We start from the raw sequence: 18,005 nt of genomic DNA on the forward strand, positions 1-18,005 counted from the left end.
GCTTGGGCAAACTCTTAAGTACTCTACTCATAACCAATGATCTAGCGCCGCGCATATGCACTCAATTGGCAGATAGGAATAGTGAGTGTGCACGTCATAAGCGGAAGCAGGATATGGGCGCCATCTTGGCTCATTCGATGGGCGGGGGGACTTTGGAGCAGGTTTACAGCGCATGCGCTATGCCCGTCCCGGGAGACGGCTCTCCACACCGGGGGGTGCGTCCCGCGCGGAGGCGGAGTGGGCCCGCCGGCGGGAAGGCTGTCAGGAGCCCCGCTGCCCCGGCTCTGCGCCCCACGCGTCGGCCGGGTTCTGAGCACGCGTATCCGGGTCTCGGCCTGGGCCGGAGTCTGCGAGGCTCTCCCGTCCGCCAGGCGGAGCTGCAGAGCGGCGTCCAGTAGTCGGCGGGCCCGCGGGGGAAACGCGCCCCGGCCGCCCCGCTAGGCTCAGCTCGAGAACATGTTTGGCATCTCGTTCCGGGTGGGTTCGCCAGTAGCCATGTCCGGGCGAGAAGGCAGGGCATTAAGAGGAGGGGGTGCGGAGGCGGGCTGGAGCCGGGGAAAGCTCGACGAGGCCTTCGGGAGTTGAGGAAAGTTCGACGGGCCTTCGGGAGCCGTGGAGGGAGAGCAGAGAAGGCTAGGAGCGGCGGGGTTTGCGGGGCGGGGCGGGCACGCTGGGCAGGGCCCAGAGGGGGATTTGGGGAAGGGCGGCGAGGCGGGGCGGACGGCGGGGAATCTGGGATGTAGGGTGTGAGTAGAGGGGTCTGGCGGATCTTTCCCAAATCGTTGAGGCTTTGGCTTGGGTCAGGAAATGAGCTGGCCGGCCCCACGGGGTGATGTGGCGGGGTTTGGGGGACGGATGAGGGGAGGCAATCCAGCCCCTGGCAGGTGCCTGCCCAGGCCTCCACACACCCTGGAGGGTGTTGGTGTGTTCTGACACACTAAGGTCCCTGGATAAGACTACTCACCCCACCCCTATCCCACCCCTATCCCACCCCTGGCCTGTCCTGAGTGGGGAAACTGAGAGGGGTAAGCCCATCCCCGGGCCTACTCTCAGCCACAACCACTTTGGGAGGAGGTGGTGTCCAACCCACAGCCCTCCTCTTTAGTTCTGTCCTTGGGGGTTGGAACCTCCCTTCTAAATGGTGTGTTAAAAGCAATGTGGACAGAGCAAAAATTGACCGTCATTACATCCACTAGGGAACTCGCGGGATTTGCTCCCTTTGAAGTAGCCAGGATGAAGGCTGTTGGGCATGGTGACGTAACACTTAGCCTTCCCAGGTCATCCACCTGGCCCGGTCCAGGGGTCTAACGTATCTAGCAGGGGTGACCCATAGCTGATCCCTCCCTACACTCTAATCCACTACGGACTCAGCCTGCCTTCTGTTTTAGTACCTCTCCTTCTGCCTAGGTTCTTTCAGGCATAGCCTAGCATCTTCTGTACCTTTTAGGGTGGGGAGGGTGCACCTTACCCTGCTGAGGGGCAGGCAAGACCTGAGGTGCTGTGCTCATATTGTGTCTGGTCAGGACCCATCCCTTCTCCTCGCCATCACTGTCATTGGGCTCACTGTGCTCCTGTTGGCTCTGAAGAACATGAACTCAAAGAGAAGAACTCTTACCACCTTACAGAACCCTGAAACCAAATACCCACTGCCCTTGATTGAGAAAGAGGTAATGGGTCAGCCTACCCCCTCTCCTGTCAGTGGGTGAAAGAGAGGAGAACAAGTGTCGTGGGGAATGTGCTGGCTGGGGAGGCAGGGAAGTCAGGCTGGCATTTCATGGTCTCCGGTTTGCTCCCACTTCCCTTGTGTGTGTTTGTCTGGGGTAGCCTAAATGGAGCTTCTTTACCAAGCCTCTGAACTGTTTAGCTTCTAGAGGCTTCTGGGTTTCCAGAAAGCTGAGAAAGTCTGCCTCCGTGTTTTCTGTTTTTTGTTTTTTTTTTTTTTTAGCAAATCAATCACAACACCCGGAGGTTCCGCTTTGGACTGCCCTCGTCAGACCATGTCTTAGGTCTCCCCGTAGGTGAGCGGGGTTTTGTGTCATCAGTAGGTGGGGGCCTTGCAGGGTTAGGCTCTCTGCTCCTATCTGAAGACAGCTAAGGTGTGGAGGTGGCCCTGATACCCTTCCTGAGCTATATGAGCTCAGGGAGTGGGGAGATGGACTTGAGGGCAGTACATTCCCTTTCTTCATTGATGATTTGTTGGCCAACACAAAAGTGATACCTCAATAAACATTGAAAAGAGTTGAGCCTAGAGTCAGAAGGACTTAAGATTTCATTGCATTCTCTTTCTTGGGTGACCTTAGGCAAGTTGCTCCACCTCTCTGAGCCTCAGTCTATGAAATGGGGTTTCCCAGGCTTACCTGTCTGCCTCATTTGAGTAGTTGTGTGGATAGGATCATTGATGGATGTGAAAATTCAGAACCTGCAAAGTGCTGTGCGTGTGGGAAGGATGGAGGAACTGATGTTCCCTTACAGTCAGGATAAAGGCCAAGAATGTGTAGGGAGGAGCTCCCCTTCCCCCCACACACATACACTATGTGACTTCTCTGCAGGGTCCCCAGACCCACACAAGTTGTGGACACCAGCTCTAGAGGTCTTAGAGTTCAGGTTTCCTATTTCTAGTTTTTAGCACCACCAGGTGTTTGTCAGTCTTAGTGAGATAGAAAACCTCTGCTAGGCCCAGGGCCTAGTTGGGCCAGGAAGCTTTGTGCAAGCTGCTAGTGCAGCTTTCCTGCCTGTTAGGATCATAATCCACAGCCTACTTGTCCTGTGTGCACTGGATAAACCTTGACATCACCTACATCAAGTGATTAAATTGTACACTAGAGATCCAGCTGGGTTCCTGAGCCTCCTTGCTGCTCCTTCTCTGTCTTTCCATGTATGAGAGCTCATGCCAGGCTGCTATCCAGTCCTCTGCCTTGCTGTGGGGTCGGTCCTGTTGGCAAGAAATCAGATTTGTTAAACCTAACTTGGCCCACTCTCTCCTCAGCCCTGATGTAGGCAGTGACAAGTTAGTGGGCAAGGTGATTTAGAAGCTTCTAGAAAAGTCTGCTATGAGGGCTCAGATTGCTGGCACATCCCATTTCAGCTAAAGTGAATTCTTTAGAGATGGGACCCAAGAGATCAGCTTGGGCAGCCCCTTTCCTCAGGGAAGCTGCCAGGTTGGGCCCAGGTTGGCTGCATCTAAAAGACCCATTCCAGATTTCATGTTTCAGATTAGTTCTCAGAAGGAAGCTACTTCAGGCAGCTATCCCTGGTGCCCAGCCAGGGTTATAGAACCTGTCCTTTCTTAACCCAGTGTTTGCATATTGGGCTTCAGGGCTTCCTGAAAGACTGACTTATGCCCCTGGAGCAATTTGAAGGACCAGTCCCTCTATACCCTCCCCTTCTTGCTTACCTTACTTCTCTTTTCCTTCTTCTCACTCTGTCTCTCCCTGGGTCTCTGCTTCTTTCTGCGTATCTGCTCCATCTTCCTTCATCAACTAATTTCCCATACTTAAACAGTTTTGATTCCTTCAGAAACTAGCACAGAGCTTTCTCTTGCTTCTGGCTCTTATCATCTCTTATTTGCAGCCTCTGTCCTCGCTGCTAATTACTTAAGTCACTTCTGTCTCCCATTTCCGATCCAGCAGAAAACTAAGTGACCCAGCCCATCATTTGACACTGAGATGTTGTCATAATTCATAGGTCTCTGGCCCTCTGGCCATACCTGATCCAGTCACTTCTATCCTGAAGGGGCTGAATTACATGGTTCAGAGCTTTACTGTTGCCCCTGAGCAGAGCCATGTGCCAGGAAGACACAATGCTATTGCTAGAACTCCTGGTCCATGTGTGTCCAAACCCTGTGACCCTGTGGTATCTGAGCCCAGGCCTGCTTCTAGGATCCAGATGAGGTTTCTGATTCATTCACAGTTTAGGGAGAGATGAGTTTGTTAAGATTACATCCTTTCTGTAATTTTTAATACTCACCTTCTTACTTTAATTAGCTCTTCCTGTTCTACTAAGCACTTGGACACAGTACATGTGCTTTGAGAGTAGGCTTCCTGTATGAGAATCTCACAACTACACTCTGATTGAGTCAGGGCAGCTACATCATCCCCATTTATCAGAAGAGACCAAGACCCAGAGAGGTAAAGTGACTTGCCCAGGGTAGCTCAGTCAGTGAGAGGGCAGACCTAGAACCCAGGCACCCTGAGTTTGGGCTCCTTACCTGCTTGCCTCCCCTCACCATGCACCCACCTTACTGAAACTCAGTACTTAATGGGATTCCTGTGTCCTTAGGCTAAGTCATGCTCAGACTTATATTTGATACTTTTTCTGTAGGTAACTATGTCCATCTCTTGGCCAAAATCAATGATGATTTGGTGATCAGGGCTTACACGCCAGTCTCCAGTGATGAAGACCACGGCTTTGTGGACTTAATTATAAAGGTAAAGGAGGCTCACCTTGTCCAGCTGCCTCAAGCTTACAGAACCTGTTGAGAACTGTGGGGTGGTAGGGTGGAAGAGTAGTGCCTCTTCTCCAAAGGAACACATGCCCTGGACAGGGCTTTCCAGAGCAGTGTCATTTAACAGTGAAGCCACAGTTAGCCCTGTGGTGTCTTCAGGGATTACTGACAGAACTGAAAGAGCAGAGGATTTTCTAGGCAGAGTTTCCAGTGACAAATGCATTTTTGAGTTTTATATGACTGTGGCCTCAGATCTGGGAGTGTGAAAACTAAGCTGCTTTGTTTTTCAGATCTACTTCAAAAATGTTCACCCCAATTATCCTGAAGGGGGTAAAATGACTCAGTACCTGGAGAACATGAAAATAGGGGAGACCATCCTTTTTCGAGGGCCAACTGGGCGCCTGTTCTATTGTGGACCAGGTACTGGGGAATTCACACTGGGCCTCCAGCTGGGAGGAAGAAGATTCCTTGGATAATTCCATTGTTCTAGAAAACTCCTCAGAATTGAGTCATCCAGGCTTGTCCTTTATATCTTCATTCATTCATACATTCATTCACACATCATTGACAACCACATCTATCATTCATTCACACAATCACTTCCCAAGATTGTGTCATTAAAACAGGGGAATGATTTGGTATTTCAGCACTGTATCTCCAGCACAATAACTGATACATAAGAGGTGGTGCTTGATAATACTGAAAAATGAATGGATAGATGGAATGGATAAGAGTGAACACTCATTCATTTACTCATATCATGATACATTTACACACTCATTCACTGCTGTGGGTGAGAGTGTTCTGTGAGGCTCCATATTAATCTTTTTTTAAAAAAATTTATTCTAGTAGCATATATACAATCTAAAATTTCCCTTTTATCACAATCACATATATAATTCAGTGCTGTTAATTATACTCACAATATCATGCTATCATCATCACCATCCATTACCAAAACTTTACAATCAACCCAAATAGAAATTCTGTACAATTTAAGCATTAACTCCCCATTCCCTACCCCCACCTCAGAATCTATATTCTAGATTCTGACTCTTTGAGTTTGCTTATTCTGATTATTTCACATAAGTACGATCATACAATATTTGTCCTTTTGTGTCTGGCTTATTTCAGTCTATGTGATGTCTTCAAGGTTCATCCATGTCGCATGTTTAGAACTTCATTCCCTTTTAATGCTGAATATTACTCCATTGTATGTAGCACATTTTGTTTATCCATTCCCTGTCTGATGGACACTTAGATTGCTTCCATCTTTTGGCAATTTTGAATAATGCTGCTATGAACATCGGTGTGCAAGGATCTGTTTGAGTCCCTGCTTTCAGTTCTTTGGGGTATAAACCTAGTAGTGAGATTGCCAGGTCAAATGATAGTTCTATGTTTAGCTTTCTGAGGAACTGCCAAACTGTCTTCCATAGTTGCTGCATCATTTTATATTCCCAGCAGCAATGAATGAATGTTTCTATTTCTCTACGTCTTCCCCAACACTTGTAATTTTCTGTTTTTTTTTAATTAATAACTGCCATTCTAATGGATGTGAAATAGTATCTCTTGGTTCTCATTTGCATTTCTTTAATACTTAATGATGTTGAGCATCTTTTCATGTGCTTTTTTAGCCATTTGTATATCCTCTTTAAAGAAATGTCTATTGAAGTCTTTTGCCCATTGTTCAATTAGATTTTTTGTTGTTGTTGAGTTGTAGGATTTCTGTATGTATTCTGGATGTTAAACCCTTATCAGGTAAGTAGTTTCCAAACATTTTCTACCATTGAGTTGTTTGTCTTTTCATTTTCATGATACAGTCCTTTGATGCACAAAAGTTTTAAATTTTGATGAGGTCCCATTTATCTATTTTTTCTTTTGTTCCTTATGCTTTGGGTTTAAAGTTTAAAAAAATAATTACCTAACATAAGATCCTGAAGATGCTTTCCTACATTTTATTCTAGGAGTTTTATGGTTCTGGTTCTTGTATTTAGTCAGGGCTTTGATCCATATTGGATTAATTTTTCTATATGGTATGAGATAGGGGTTCCCCTTCATTCTTTTACATATGGATATCCACTTCTCCCAGCACTATTTGTTGAAGAGACTATTCTTTCCCAATTGAGTGCACTTGGTAGTCTTGTCAAAAATCAATTGGCCTCTCTCTCTCTAACTGAGCCATCTCGACAGGTGAACTCGCTGCCCTCCCCCCTACGTGGGACCCGACTCCCAGGGGTGTAAATCTCCCTGGCAACGCAGAGTATGACTCCCGGGGATGAATGTGGACCCGGCATCGTGGGACTGAGAGTATCTTCTTGACCAAAAGGGGGATGCAAAATGAGATGAAATAGTTTTAGTGGCTGAGAGATTCCAAATGGAGTTGAGAGGTCACTCTGGTGGACATTTTTATGCACTATATAGATAACACCTCTTAGGCTTTAATGTATTGGAATAGCTAGAAGTAAATACCTGAAACTACCAAACTCCAACCCAGCAGTCTGGACTCCTGAAGACAATTATATAATAATGTAGATTACAAGGGGTGACAGTGTGATTGTGAAGACCTTGTGAATCACACCCCCTTTATCTAGTGTATGGATGAGTGGAGGAATGGGGATAAAAACTGAAGGACAAATGGGGTGGGATGGGGGGATGATTTGGGTGTTTTTTTTCACTTTTATTTTTTATTCTTGTTCTGGTTCTTTCTGATGTAAGGAAAATGTTCAGAGATGGATTGTGGTGATGGACGCGTAACTATGTTGTCATACTGTAGACAGTGGATTGTATATCATGGATGATTGTATGGTGTGTGAATGTATTTCAATAAAACTGAATTTAATAAAAAAGAGAAAAAAAAAATCAGTTGGCCTCTCTCTCTCTAACTGAGCCATCTCAACAGGTGAACTCGCTGCCCTCCCCGCTACGTGGGACCCGACTCCCAGGGGTGTAAATCTCCCTGGCAACACAGAGTATGACTCCCGGGGATGGATGTGGACCCGGCATCGTGGGACTGAGAGTATCTTCTTGACCAAAAGGGGGATGCAAAATGAGATGAAATAGTTTCAGTGGCTGAGAGATTCCAAATGGAGTTGAGAGGTCACTCTTGTGGACATTCTTATGCACTATATAGATAACACCTCTTAGGCTTTAATGTATTGGAATAGCTAGAAGTAAATACCTGAAACTACCAAACTCCAACCCAGCAGTCTGGACTCCTGAAGACAATTATATAATAATGTAGATTACAAGGGGTGACAGTGTGATTGTGAAGACCTTGTGGATCACACCCCCTTTATCTAGTGTGTGGATGAGTGGAGGAATGGGGATAAAAACTAAAGGACAAATGGGGTGGGATGGGGGGATGATTTGGGTGTTCTTTTTTCACTTTTATTTTTTATTCTTGTTATGGTTCTTTCTTATGTAAGGAAAATGTTCAGAAATAGATTGTGATGAACGCATAACTATGTTATCATACTGTGGACAGTGGATTGTATACCATGGATGATTGTATGGTGTGTGAATGTATTTCAATAAAACTGAATTTAATTTAAAAAAAAAATCAATTGGCTATAGATGTGAGGGTCTATTTCTGAACTCTCAATTTGATTTCATTGGTCAATTTATCTATCTTTATGCCAGTACAATGCTGTTTTGACCAATGTAGCTTTGCAGTATGCCTTAAGTCAGGAAGTGTGAGTTCTCCAACTTCGCTCTTCTTTTTCAAGATGGTTTGGCTATGTGAGGACCCTTACCCATCTACATAAATTTGATGGCTTTTCCATTTCTGCAAAGTAGGCTGTTGGAATTTTGACTGGGATTGCGTTGAATATGTAATTGCTTTGGATAGAATTGACATCTTAACAATATTTAGTCTTCCAGTCCATGAGCATGGAATGTCTTTCCATTTATTTAGATCTTCTTTGATTTCTTTTAGCAATGTTTTGTAAAAAAAAAAAAAAAGGTCTTTTTGTGTATAAGACCTTTACATCCTTGGTTAAATTTATTCCTAGATATTTAATTCTTTTAATTGCTATTGCAAATGAAATGTTTTTCTTGATTTCCCCCTCCGATTGCTCATTACAGATGTTTAGAAATACTACTGATTTTTGCATGCTGATTTTGTACCCTACCACTTTGCTGAATTTGTTTATTAACTCTAGTAGCTTTGTCTTTGATTTTTCAGGGCTTTCTTTATATAGGAACATATCATCTGCAAATAATGAAAGTCTTACTTCTTCCTTTCCAATTTCGATGCTGTATTAGTTAGAGTTCTTTAGAGAAACAGAACCAACTGGAGATTTCTGTAAATATGATTTTATAAAAGTGTCTCACACAACTGTGGGGATACATGAGTCCAAATTCCGTAGGGTAGGATGTATGAGTCCAAATTCCGTAGGGCAGGCAGCAAGCTGGCAACTCCAGTGAAGGTCTTTGATGAACTCTCCAGAAGAGGCTGGCTGACTGAAGAAGAAATGAAAGTTCTCTCTCTTCTCCCTTAAAAGTCTTCAACTGATTGGATTAAATCCAGCCAGTTGAATTCTCTCATTGTGGAAGGCACACCCTTTGTTGATTTATCAGCCACAGATGCAATCAATTGACTGATGATTTAATAAACCAGCCTTCTGGGTTATTAACCAGCCACAAATATCCTTGCAGTACTGGTTAGGCCAGTGCTTGCTTGCCCAGACACCTGGGCACCATCACCTGGCCAAGTTGACACATGAACCTAACCATCACAGATGCCTTTTATTTCTTTTACGTGCCTAACTGCTCTGGCTAGTACTTCCATACAATGTTGAATATTAGTGGTAACAGTGGGCATCTTTGTCTTGTTCCAGATCTTAAAGGGAAAGCTTTCATTCTTTTACCACTGAGTATGATGTTAGCTGTGTGTTTTTCATATATGCCTTTTATCATGTTGAGGAACTTTTCTTCTATTATTATCTAAGTGTTTTTATCAAGAAAGGATGCTGGATTTTGCCACATACCTTTTCCAGGTCAATTGAGATGATCATGTGGTTTTTTCCCCTTTGTTTTGTTAATGTGGTGTATTATATTAATTGATTTTCTTGTATCAAACAAACCTTGCATACCTAGGATAAAACCCACTTGACCATGGTGTATAATTCTTATAATGTGCTGTTGGATTCAATTTGCTAGTATTTTGTTGAAGATTTTTGCATCTATATTCATAAGAGAAATTGGTCTAATTTTCTTTTCTTGTAGTATCTTTATCTGGTTTTAGGGTGATATTGGCCTCATAGAATGAGTCAGGTAGTGTTCCCTCCTCTTCAACTTTTTGGAAGAGTTTGAGGAGGACTCGTAGTAATTCTTGGAATGATTGGTAGAGTTCACCTGATCCTGGGCTTTTCTTTATTGGGATGTATTTATGATTGATTCAGTCTCTTTACTTGTAATTGGTGTGCTGAGGTCTTCTATTTCTTCTAGAGTTGTGTACGTTGTTCATGTGTTTCTAGGAATTTGTCCATTTTATCTAGGTTGTCTAATTTGTTGGCGTACAGTTAGTTTTTCATACCATCCTCTTATGATCCTTTTTGTTTCTTTGGGGTCAGTAGTAATGTTCCCCTCTCATTTCTGATTTTATTTATTTGCTTCTGCTCTCTCTTTTTCTTTGTCAGTCTAGCTAAGGGTTTATCAATTTTATTGATCTTTTCAAAGAACCAAATTTGGTTTTGTTAATTCTGTTTTGTTTTGTTTTTTAATTCTCAGTTTCATTTACTTCTGCCCTAATCTTTGTTATCTCTTTCTTTCTGCTTGCTTTGGGATTAGTTTGCTGTTCTTCCTTTAGTTCCTCCAGGTTGTGCAGTTGGGTCTTTTAATTCTTTTTTCTTTTTTTAATATAAGTGTTTAGGGCTATAAATTGCCCTCTCAGCACTGCCTTTGCTGCATCCCATAAGTTTTCAGAAGTTATGTTCTCATTTTCATTCATGTCAAGATATTTACTGATTTCTCTTGCAATTTCTTCTTTGATGCACTGTTTAAGAGTGTGTTAACTTCCAGTTATTTGTGAATTTTCCAGTTCTCTGCCTGTTATTGATTTCCAGCTTCATTCAATTATGGTCAGAGAGAGTGCTTTGTATAATTTCAATCAGTTGAAATTTATTGACCTGTTTTGTGACCCAATATGTGGTCTATCCTGGAGAATGATCCATGAGCACTTAAGAAGAATGTATATCCTGCTGATTAGGGGTGCAATGTTCTGTATATGTCTGTTAGGTCTAGTTCATTTATCATGCTATTCATATTCTGTTTCTTTATTGATCCTCTGAGATGTTCTGTCTACTGACAAGAGTAGCATACTGAAGTCTCCAGCTATTTTTTTAGAGACATCTATTTCTCCCTTCAGTTTTGCTAGTGTTTACATCACATATTTTGGGGCATCATGGTTAGGTGCCATAAGTATTTATGATTTTTATTTCCTGTTGGTGGATTCCCCTTTTATTAATACATAGTGTCCTTCTTTGTCTCTTATAACGGCTTTTGACTTCAAGTCTATTTTGTCTGATATTAATATAGCTACTCCCACTCTTTTTTGGTTACTATTTGCATGGAATATCTTTTTCCATCCTTTCATTTTTAACCTATTTGTGTTTTGGTCTAAGATGAGTCTCTTGTAAACAAAATATAGTTGGCTTATGCTTTTTTATCCATTCTGCCAATCTGTGTCTTTTGATTTGGAAGTTTAATCCGTTATAACATTCAGTGTTACTACTCCAAGGGCAGCACTTCAGCCATTTTGTCCTTTGGTTTTTATATAGTCTATCTTTTTTTTATTTTTTTTTTTTTTTGGCCTTTTCCTCTATTGCAACCTCTTTTTCCGTATAGTTGATCTTTTGTGATGTATCTGACTGATCCCTTTCTCAATTCTGTTTCTATATACTTTTTAAATACTCTTTCCAGTTACCCTGGGTTTTATATTATGCAGCCTACAACTGTAACCTACTAATTTGAAAAGATACCAGCTCAGCTTCAATAGCTTACACATTCTCTGCTTCCATATCCCTCTGTTTCCCCTTTTTATGTTGTTTTTGTCTCACATTCTCTCTTTATTTTTGCATGTCATTATCAAGAAATATGGCTTTTTCTTGTTCAACTGTATTCTGAATCTTGTAGGAGTTAGAAAGTAGAGTTACATATTGAAGATACAGTATTATTGGGTTTTGCATTTACCCATTTAGTTACCTTTACTGAAGATCTTCACTTCTTCACACTGCTCCAAGTCACTCTCATCTGTCTTTTCCTTTCAACCTGAAGAACTCCCTTTAGTTATTCTTGTAGGGCAGATCTTTTGTTTATGAACTCTCTCAGTTTCTGTTTATCTCTGAATGTTTTAAACTCTCCTTCATTTTTGAAGGAGTTTTGCTAAAGTATTTTTGACTGGCAGTTTTTCTCTTTCAGTACCTTACATATATTGTACCACTGCCTTCTCACCTCCATCGTTTCTGATGAGAAATTGGCACTTAGTCTTATTGAGGATCACTTGTATTGACGAGTCGCTTTTCTTTTGCTGCTTTCAGAAATCTCTCTTTATCTTTGGCATTTGACATTTTGGTTAGTATGTGTCTCAGAGTAGGTCTATTAGAGTTCATTCTTTTTGGAGTACATTGTCCTTGGATATGTATATTTATGTCTTTCATAAGAGTTGGGAAGTTTTCTGTCATTATTCCCTCAAATAGTCCCTTCTGCTCCTTTTCCTTTCTCTTTTCCTACTGGGACATCAATGATGCATATGTTTGTATGCTTTATGCTGTCCCTCAAGTCCCTGAGACACTGTCCAATTTTTTTTCTATTCTTTTCTCTGTCTTTTCTTCTATGGTTTTAATTGTCCTGTCTTCTAGTTTGCTGATTCTTTCTTCTGCGTGTTCAGATCTGTTGTTGTATGCCTCTAGTGTATTTTTAATCACCGTTATTGTGCCTTTCATCCTCATACTTTGATGTGTTTCTTTTTAAAGTTTTGAATAATTCTTTTTGTACTCAAACTGTCTTAATATTCTTTGCCACTATATCCACTATTTATTTTTATCCATATTTTCCTTCATCTTCTTGAATCATTTTAGAAGATTTGTTTGAACTTCTTTGATAAGTTGTTCCAAATTCTGTGTCTCCTCTGAAGTTTTAATTTGTTCCCTTGACTGAGCCATATCTTTCTGTTTCTTAGTATGGTTTATAATTTTTTGCTGATATCTGGGCATCTAATTATTTTGATGAGTTAACTCTGAATGTCAGTTTCTCCCTCTTGTCTAGGATTTTATTGTTGGTTGACTTTGCGTTAAGACTCTTCTTTAACACTTGACCCAACTTACTCTGGACCTTTAAAGTAGCCTGTATTTAACTCTTCAGATTTTCTCAACTCTTCTTCATCTGATTCTTGCCCTGGATATGTGGTACAATTTTACAAATTTAACAAAAGATTGCCCTTTTGTGTGCATTGTTTCACCTCCAAGAGAAAGCTTCGTTTTCTCTGTTTCTTCTCTGGGGATTTTGTTCTGTTCTGTTTGTGTGCAGAATTTTCTCCCCATCTTCTATGATTTGTTTAAATTCACTCCTTACTCACTGCCCCCTTTTCATTATACCTTTCAATTCTGGGACCCATCCTGTATTACAGCTAATGCGGTAACACCCCCCCTCCTTTTTTTTTTTTTTTTTTTTTTTTTTTTTGCCATGAGGCTTTTCTGCCTCCAGTTTCTTCCCCATTAGGGTAGCCTTCCCTAGGGAGCCAAATGAGATCAATCCATAAAGGTCCATTTTGCGTTTCGGTGACCCAGCAAACAGAGACTGGATTGATTGTGTGTACCTCTTGCCAGCAGTTCTGCCATGGTTCCTGGGGGCCCTTTTGTAGGTGGCACTCCTCAGCTGCTTGTGTTCTGCCCTGCGTCTCTGCAGACTTGGGTCCCTGTGCCTGGATATGCATGGGGTTTTAACTCACTGCTGGGAGTGGCTCTATGGTATTCATCTGCAGCAGGAGGGACCAGGGCATGCTGCCTCAGTGTGACTCTTAAGCTGCATGGGCCCAAGTGAGGGGAAGCGGCCCAGACTGGCAGGTCTGGGATGTAAATCTCCTACCTGATTTTGGCTTTTTTTTTCTCTCTCTTTTTTTTGGTTCAGCATTTGTGGAGTCCTTTTCCAGACTCTATCATACTCCAGAGTTCTAAGCAAGTGATACTTATCCTTTTATTAGTTGATTCTGAGAAGAAACTCTCAGGGGATGTCTTAAATCACCATGTTGACAAAATCATCCATATTGACTTAATCTTGCCTTTCTCCTTCCCATGAGGAAATGGCTAATGATTTCCTGAGGAGGCCAGTTTCCGTTTCGGCTTTGTGTATTAGTACACTGGAGGTGACCGAGGAAGCCATCCTGGCCTGCTTCACCGGCTTGAAATGGCTACAGCCAATCTCTTTAGTGGACTTGCCTCCTGGGAAATCCAAGGAAAGTCAGTGATCTTTTGCAGGCTCTCTTGCAAGGGCTGCAGAAGTCAGAAGCATCTTCTCTGTTTCCAGGGAATCTTGCAGTCAGACCAGACAAAACAAGTGAGCCTGAAAAAAAACTGGTCCATTACCTGGGGATGATTGCTGGGGGCACAGGTAAGAAGCATCTGAGGAGCTTTATCCACAGGGTGAGCCTTGACACCTTTCTGACTTTGAAGTCATTTAATCTTAGAAGCGGTGAAATTCTTCCTTTGGCTGCTATAGATGGGAACTCAGGGTCAGTGAGAGGCTGTGGAACTGACCTCTAATGCCCTGCTCCCCTCAGCCAACATGGTGGCTGCCCAGGGGCCATGTGGAGTCTGTGAAGTCAAGATGGGAAACACAGAGGAGTCTGTGGAGCCAGTTGGGCAGGCCCACCTAATGTCCCCCAAGGGCTGCTGGGTCCACTACACCTGTACTCTCCCCATCCCTTTAAACTGAAGGGATGTGCCAGACACTTGTAAAACAATCACATTTACTCCTTGTTAATTCTGTTTTAGAAATGAGGAGCCTAAGGAGCCTAGACAGGTAACTCTCTGACTCTCCCCTGGTCACACAGTTAGAGAGCTGGGAGTGAAACCCAGTTCTGATTCCAAAGCCAATACTTTCCATGTTGCCATTTTAAAATGAGAAAGGACTTTTGTTGCATTAGAAGAGAAAAACAAAATGAAGGGCTGTTTCCCACTTTGAATTTTGGAGACAGGAGTGAGAAACATGTAATTGGAGCCAAGGAAAACTGTTAAACTATTATAAGGCAGGGTCTGTGGGCCTCAGAGGTGGGCAGGAAGGGGGAAGCTGACCTGCCCCCTAACTGTGTTGCAGGGATTACACCCATGCTGCAGCTCATACGCCACATCACCAAGAACCCCAATGACAAGACCAGACTGTCCCTCATCTTTGCCAACCAGGTCAGTTCTGCTGAGTCAGCCTTGAGCTTGCAGTGGGAGGATGGAATGTTTGCTGAGCAGGGGCTCTGCATTCATCCTCATGCATTGAAGGAGTGCTGATCGGGTGCCTGCGGCTGTGGGAGTGTTTAGTGGGCTTACAAGGGCAGCTGGTGCCAGAAGAGCTGAGTCCAGACCCATTTGAAGCTCTTGGTTTTGTTTTTTTTTTGTTTTTTTTTTGTTTTTTTTTTTTTTAACTCTTCTATCTCTCCATCTGCCCCTGAATCCTGGGTCTTTTGTCCTTAACACATATTTTTATTTTTTTCTGATTATAAAATAATAGATACCCTCAGTAGAAATTTTGGAAAACACAGAAGAACATAAAATAATCTCCTATAAATGTATCCCTGAGAAATTGTTTTGACATATTTCCCCAGTCATTTTTCTATATATACTGTATATTTACAATTATGTATTTTTTGGATTTCTTTTCCACCTAACTTTACCACACAGGTATTTTCTTCTCACTAAAATTCTCTGTGTTTTTGTCACATTCTACATCAAGTTATACCATAATTTACTAAGTCTTCTACATTCAGGTTGTTTTCAGTTTTCACAATTATAAATGGTACTGTGATGACTAATTTTGTCCCTAGGCTTGATCACTTTTAGATTATGTTCTTAAATAGAACCCCAGAAATGGAACTAATGGGACAAAAGTCATGAAGAGTTTTAAGATCTAGGTCTTCTATGCAGTATCTCTGAGCCTGTAACAAGTTACTTGTGGCTTTGACTCCTTTTCCCCAAATCCCTGGCTCTCCAATGCTATTCACCTCAAGCTGGACTGGGGACAGCTTGGGCAGGAATGTGCTGCCCAATTTGCTGGGTCTGGAGAACAAGTAAGAAGCCCCTGGAGAGGCTTTTCTAATGTTGCTTTTTTCCTAGACAGAGCAGGATATCCTGGTGAGAAAGGAGCTTGAAGAAACTTCTAGAACTTACCCCAACCAGTTCAACCTGTGGTACACCCTGGACAGGCCTCCCGCTGGTACGATCCAATTCGACCCCAACTGTGGGTCAGCTCCAACCCTTCACCCTCGTCAAGGGGCTGGTCCCTGTTTTTCATTTGGTTTCTTTGTTAGGACTGTGCTTTGGGGGTCAGGCCTTGGACTCTGCCTCCATGTAAGAAATGTAGGAATTGGAGAGAGAATTTGGGATGATGTTTGTAAGGGCAATCAAGGTCAGGTGGCCATTATCCCAGAAGCACTCGGCATACTGCACTGAATCTGCACACACGAGGACATTGTGCCACCAGGCCACACTGCACGTCCACCTCACACTGCACATTCCATGGCATCCCACGCACTGCATCAATACAACCACTGATCCCCTTCACCACTCAGGCTGCTGCTCAAAGCCCATCTCACTACACAGCTGTCCTCACATGCTGAACCTCAGACAGCACTACAGCGGCCCCAACCAGCACCCCAGCAATCAGCATTCACACAGCCCCTGCAGCCACACACCCTCCCTTCAGCTGCACCTCTTCCTTACTGGATTGAGCTGTGCCTGTCTTCTCATGCAGCTCACTGCTAACAGAGGTCACCACCCACCTGGGTGAGTCCACAGATCCCACACAGTGCTCTCCTGAGCAGATCCCACTCACTGCCTTGATTCAGGCACCACACCACACCTTGGTCCATCCGAACTCACAGGCATGTTCTCCAGCCTCGCCAATGCTCTTAGCAGGCAGAGGTCAGCCAGGGGCCTCAGAATCCTAGTGCTGGGCCTGGGATCTGGGATAAATACTGCAGAGGGCCACCTGAGACCCCACATCCTCTACTTTCCAGGCTTTCTGCAGGGAAAAGTAATGTAGGTTCCTCAGCCTTTCTAGAGCAGCCTGGAGTCTCTCTACCTGACTTTAAGGAGGGAGGACAGGGGGCCTGGGATTGGAGACTTGACCTGGCAAACCCCAGCTCTTCTCTACTTCTGCTTAATTTCAGGTTGGAAGTACAGCTCAGGCTTCATTACTGCCGACATGATCAAGGAGCACCTGCCTCCTCCTGGGAAGTCCACGCTCATCCTGGTGTGTGGTCCACCACCCCTGATCCAGACAGCTGCTCACCCTAACCTGGAGAAACTGGGTTATACCAAGGACATGATTTTTACCTACTAATGACCCTCATACTCTTAGCAAATTTGACTGGTCCCTCTCACCTGTTTCAAAGTGAATTCAATTTTGCCATGTTAAACTAGGATGTTTTCAAAAGGGCTTAATGCACCCATGAGGATGCAGAAGCCTCTCAACTTGCAAACAAAGTTATGTTCCAGCAGCTGTTCCTGAATTCCTTTATAATGCAAAATTCAGATGACACAAGTGACCACCATCACCATCTGCTGTTCATGGCCAGGATGACACTGGTTGCTCTATTAGGTTATCTATGAGTGGGAAGAGCTGCTTCTGTTACTTCATCTAATCACTGTAACAAGCCAGGATTGTCAGGACTCTTTAACCTTAGATGAAGAATCTGAGGCTCAAAGACTAAGCAATTTTCCCCAGTTCATTCAGCCAATAGGTGGCAAAGCTGGGCTTCAGATCTGGGTCTGTTTGGTTCCAAGTGGGTCCCTTTTCACAAAACTGGGAAAGTGGCAGCAGTGCAGAACCTTGGTGCCACTGGATTACTTAATGAGTGTGTGTGAGAGAGAGAGAAAGAAAGAGAAGTGGATATGACTACAGCTCTAGGGAGTGCTCTGAAGAACAGCTGTGTCTTGCCCACTAGATGGCCAAACACTATAGGACGGTCTCTCAGAAGGGGTTGCCTTCATCCCTCCATCTGTTCAGCTCATCCTTAGTGAATCCCCTTCTCAGGGAAATACACAGTGCTGGACACTGCACAATGGGTAAGATACAGATTCTGTCCTCAGAGATGCTTTTTTGAGACAGAAATCAGACCATGCTGTCCCTTGCTTTAAATTCTTCATTGCTTTCACCCTGGTCCCCACATGAGCAATGCTCTGTCTCCAGGAGAAATTGCAGTGATTTAAGTGCAAAAGTGATTTAAGTGGCTTAAGGCCTTTCTTAGTCTGACTTGTGCTGACCTTACAAGACTTTTTCCTTTGCTGGGCCTCTTACTTCGACCCCATTCTCTAATCCTGTGGTTCTCAACCAGGGGTGTTTTTGCTTCCTGGGA

At 43.4% G+C, this 18,005-nt stretch overlaps 1 protein-coding gene across 1 annotated transcript; it reads left to right on the forward strand.

Annotated features, from left to right (window-relative positions):
- The first annotated feature begins 245 nt into the window (after positions 1 to 245).
- Positions 246 to 17,080, forward strand: LOC119538089 (NADH-cytochrome b5 reductase 2). The gene is made up of 9 exons (XM_037840827.1): positions 246 to 477; positions 1,524 to 1,667; positions 1,946 to 2,018; positions 4,321 to 4,427; positions 4,735 to 4,864; positions 13,967 to 14,050; positions 14,756 to 14,841; positions 15,763 to 15,862; positions 16,818 to 17,080. Exons 1-9 carry the CDS (start codon positions 457 to 459, stop codon positions 16,988 to 16,990), a joined length of 918 nt encoding a protein of 305 aa, XP_037696755.1. The 5' UTR covers positions 246 to 456; the 3' UTR covers positions 16,991 to 17,080.
- The last annotated feature ends 925 nt before the right edge of the window (positions 17,081 to 18,005 follow it).

This window comes from Choloepus didactylus, chromosome 6 (genome assembly GCF_015220235.1).
Source record: "Choloepus didactylus isolate mChoDid1 chromosome 6, mChoDid1.pri, whole genome shotgun sequence".
In the NCBI taxonomy this organism is placed as follows: Eukaryota; Metazoa; Chordata; class Mammalia; order Pilosa; family Megalonychidae; genus Choloepus; species Choloepus didactylus.

Coding starts and splice junctions, on each gene's coding strand:
- LOC119538089 (XM_037840827.1), top strand. CDS start 457: ATGTTTGGCATCTCGTTCCGG. Junction 1,668..1,945: donor TGCCCTTGATTGAGAAAGAG/GTAATGGGTCAG, acceptor TTTTTTTTTTAG/CAAATCAATCACAACACCCG. Junction 2,019..4,320: donor TGTCTTAGGTCTCCCCGTAG/GTGAGCGGGGTT, acceptor CTTTTTCTGTAG/GTAACTATGTCCATCTCTTG.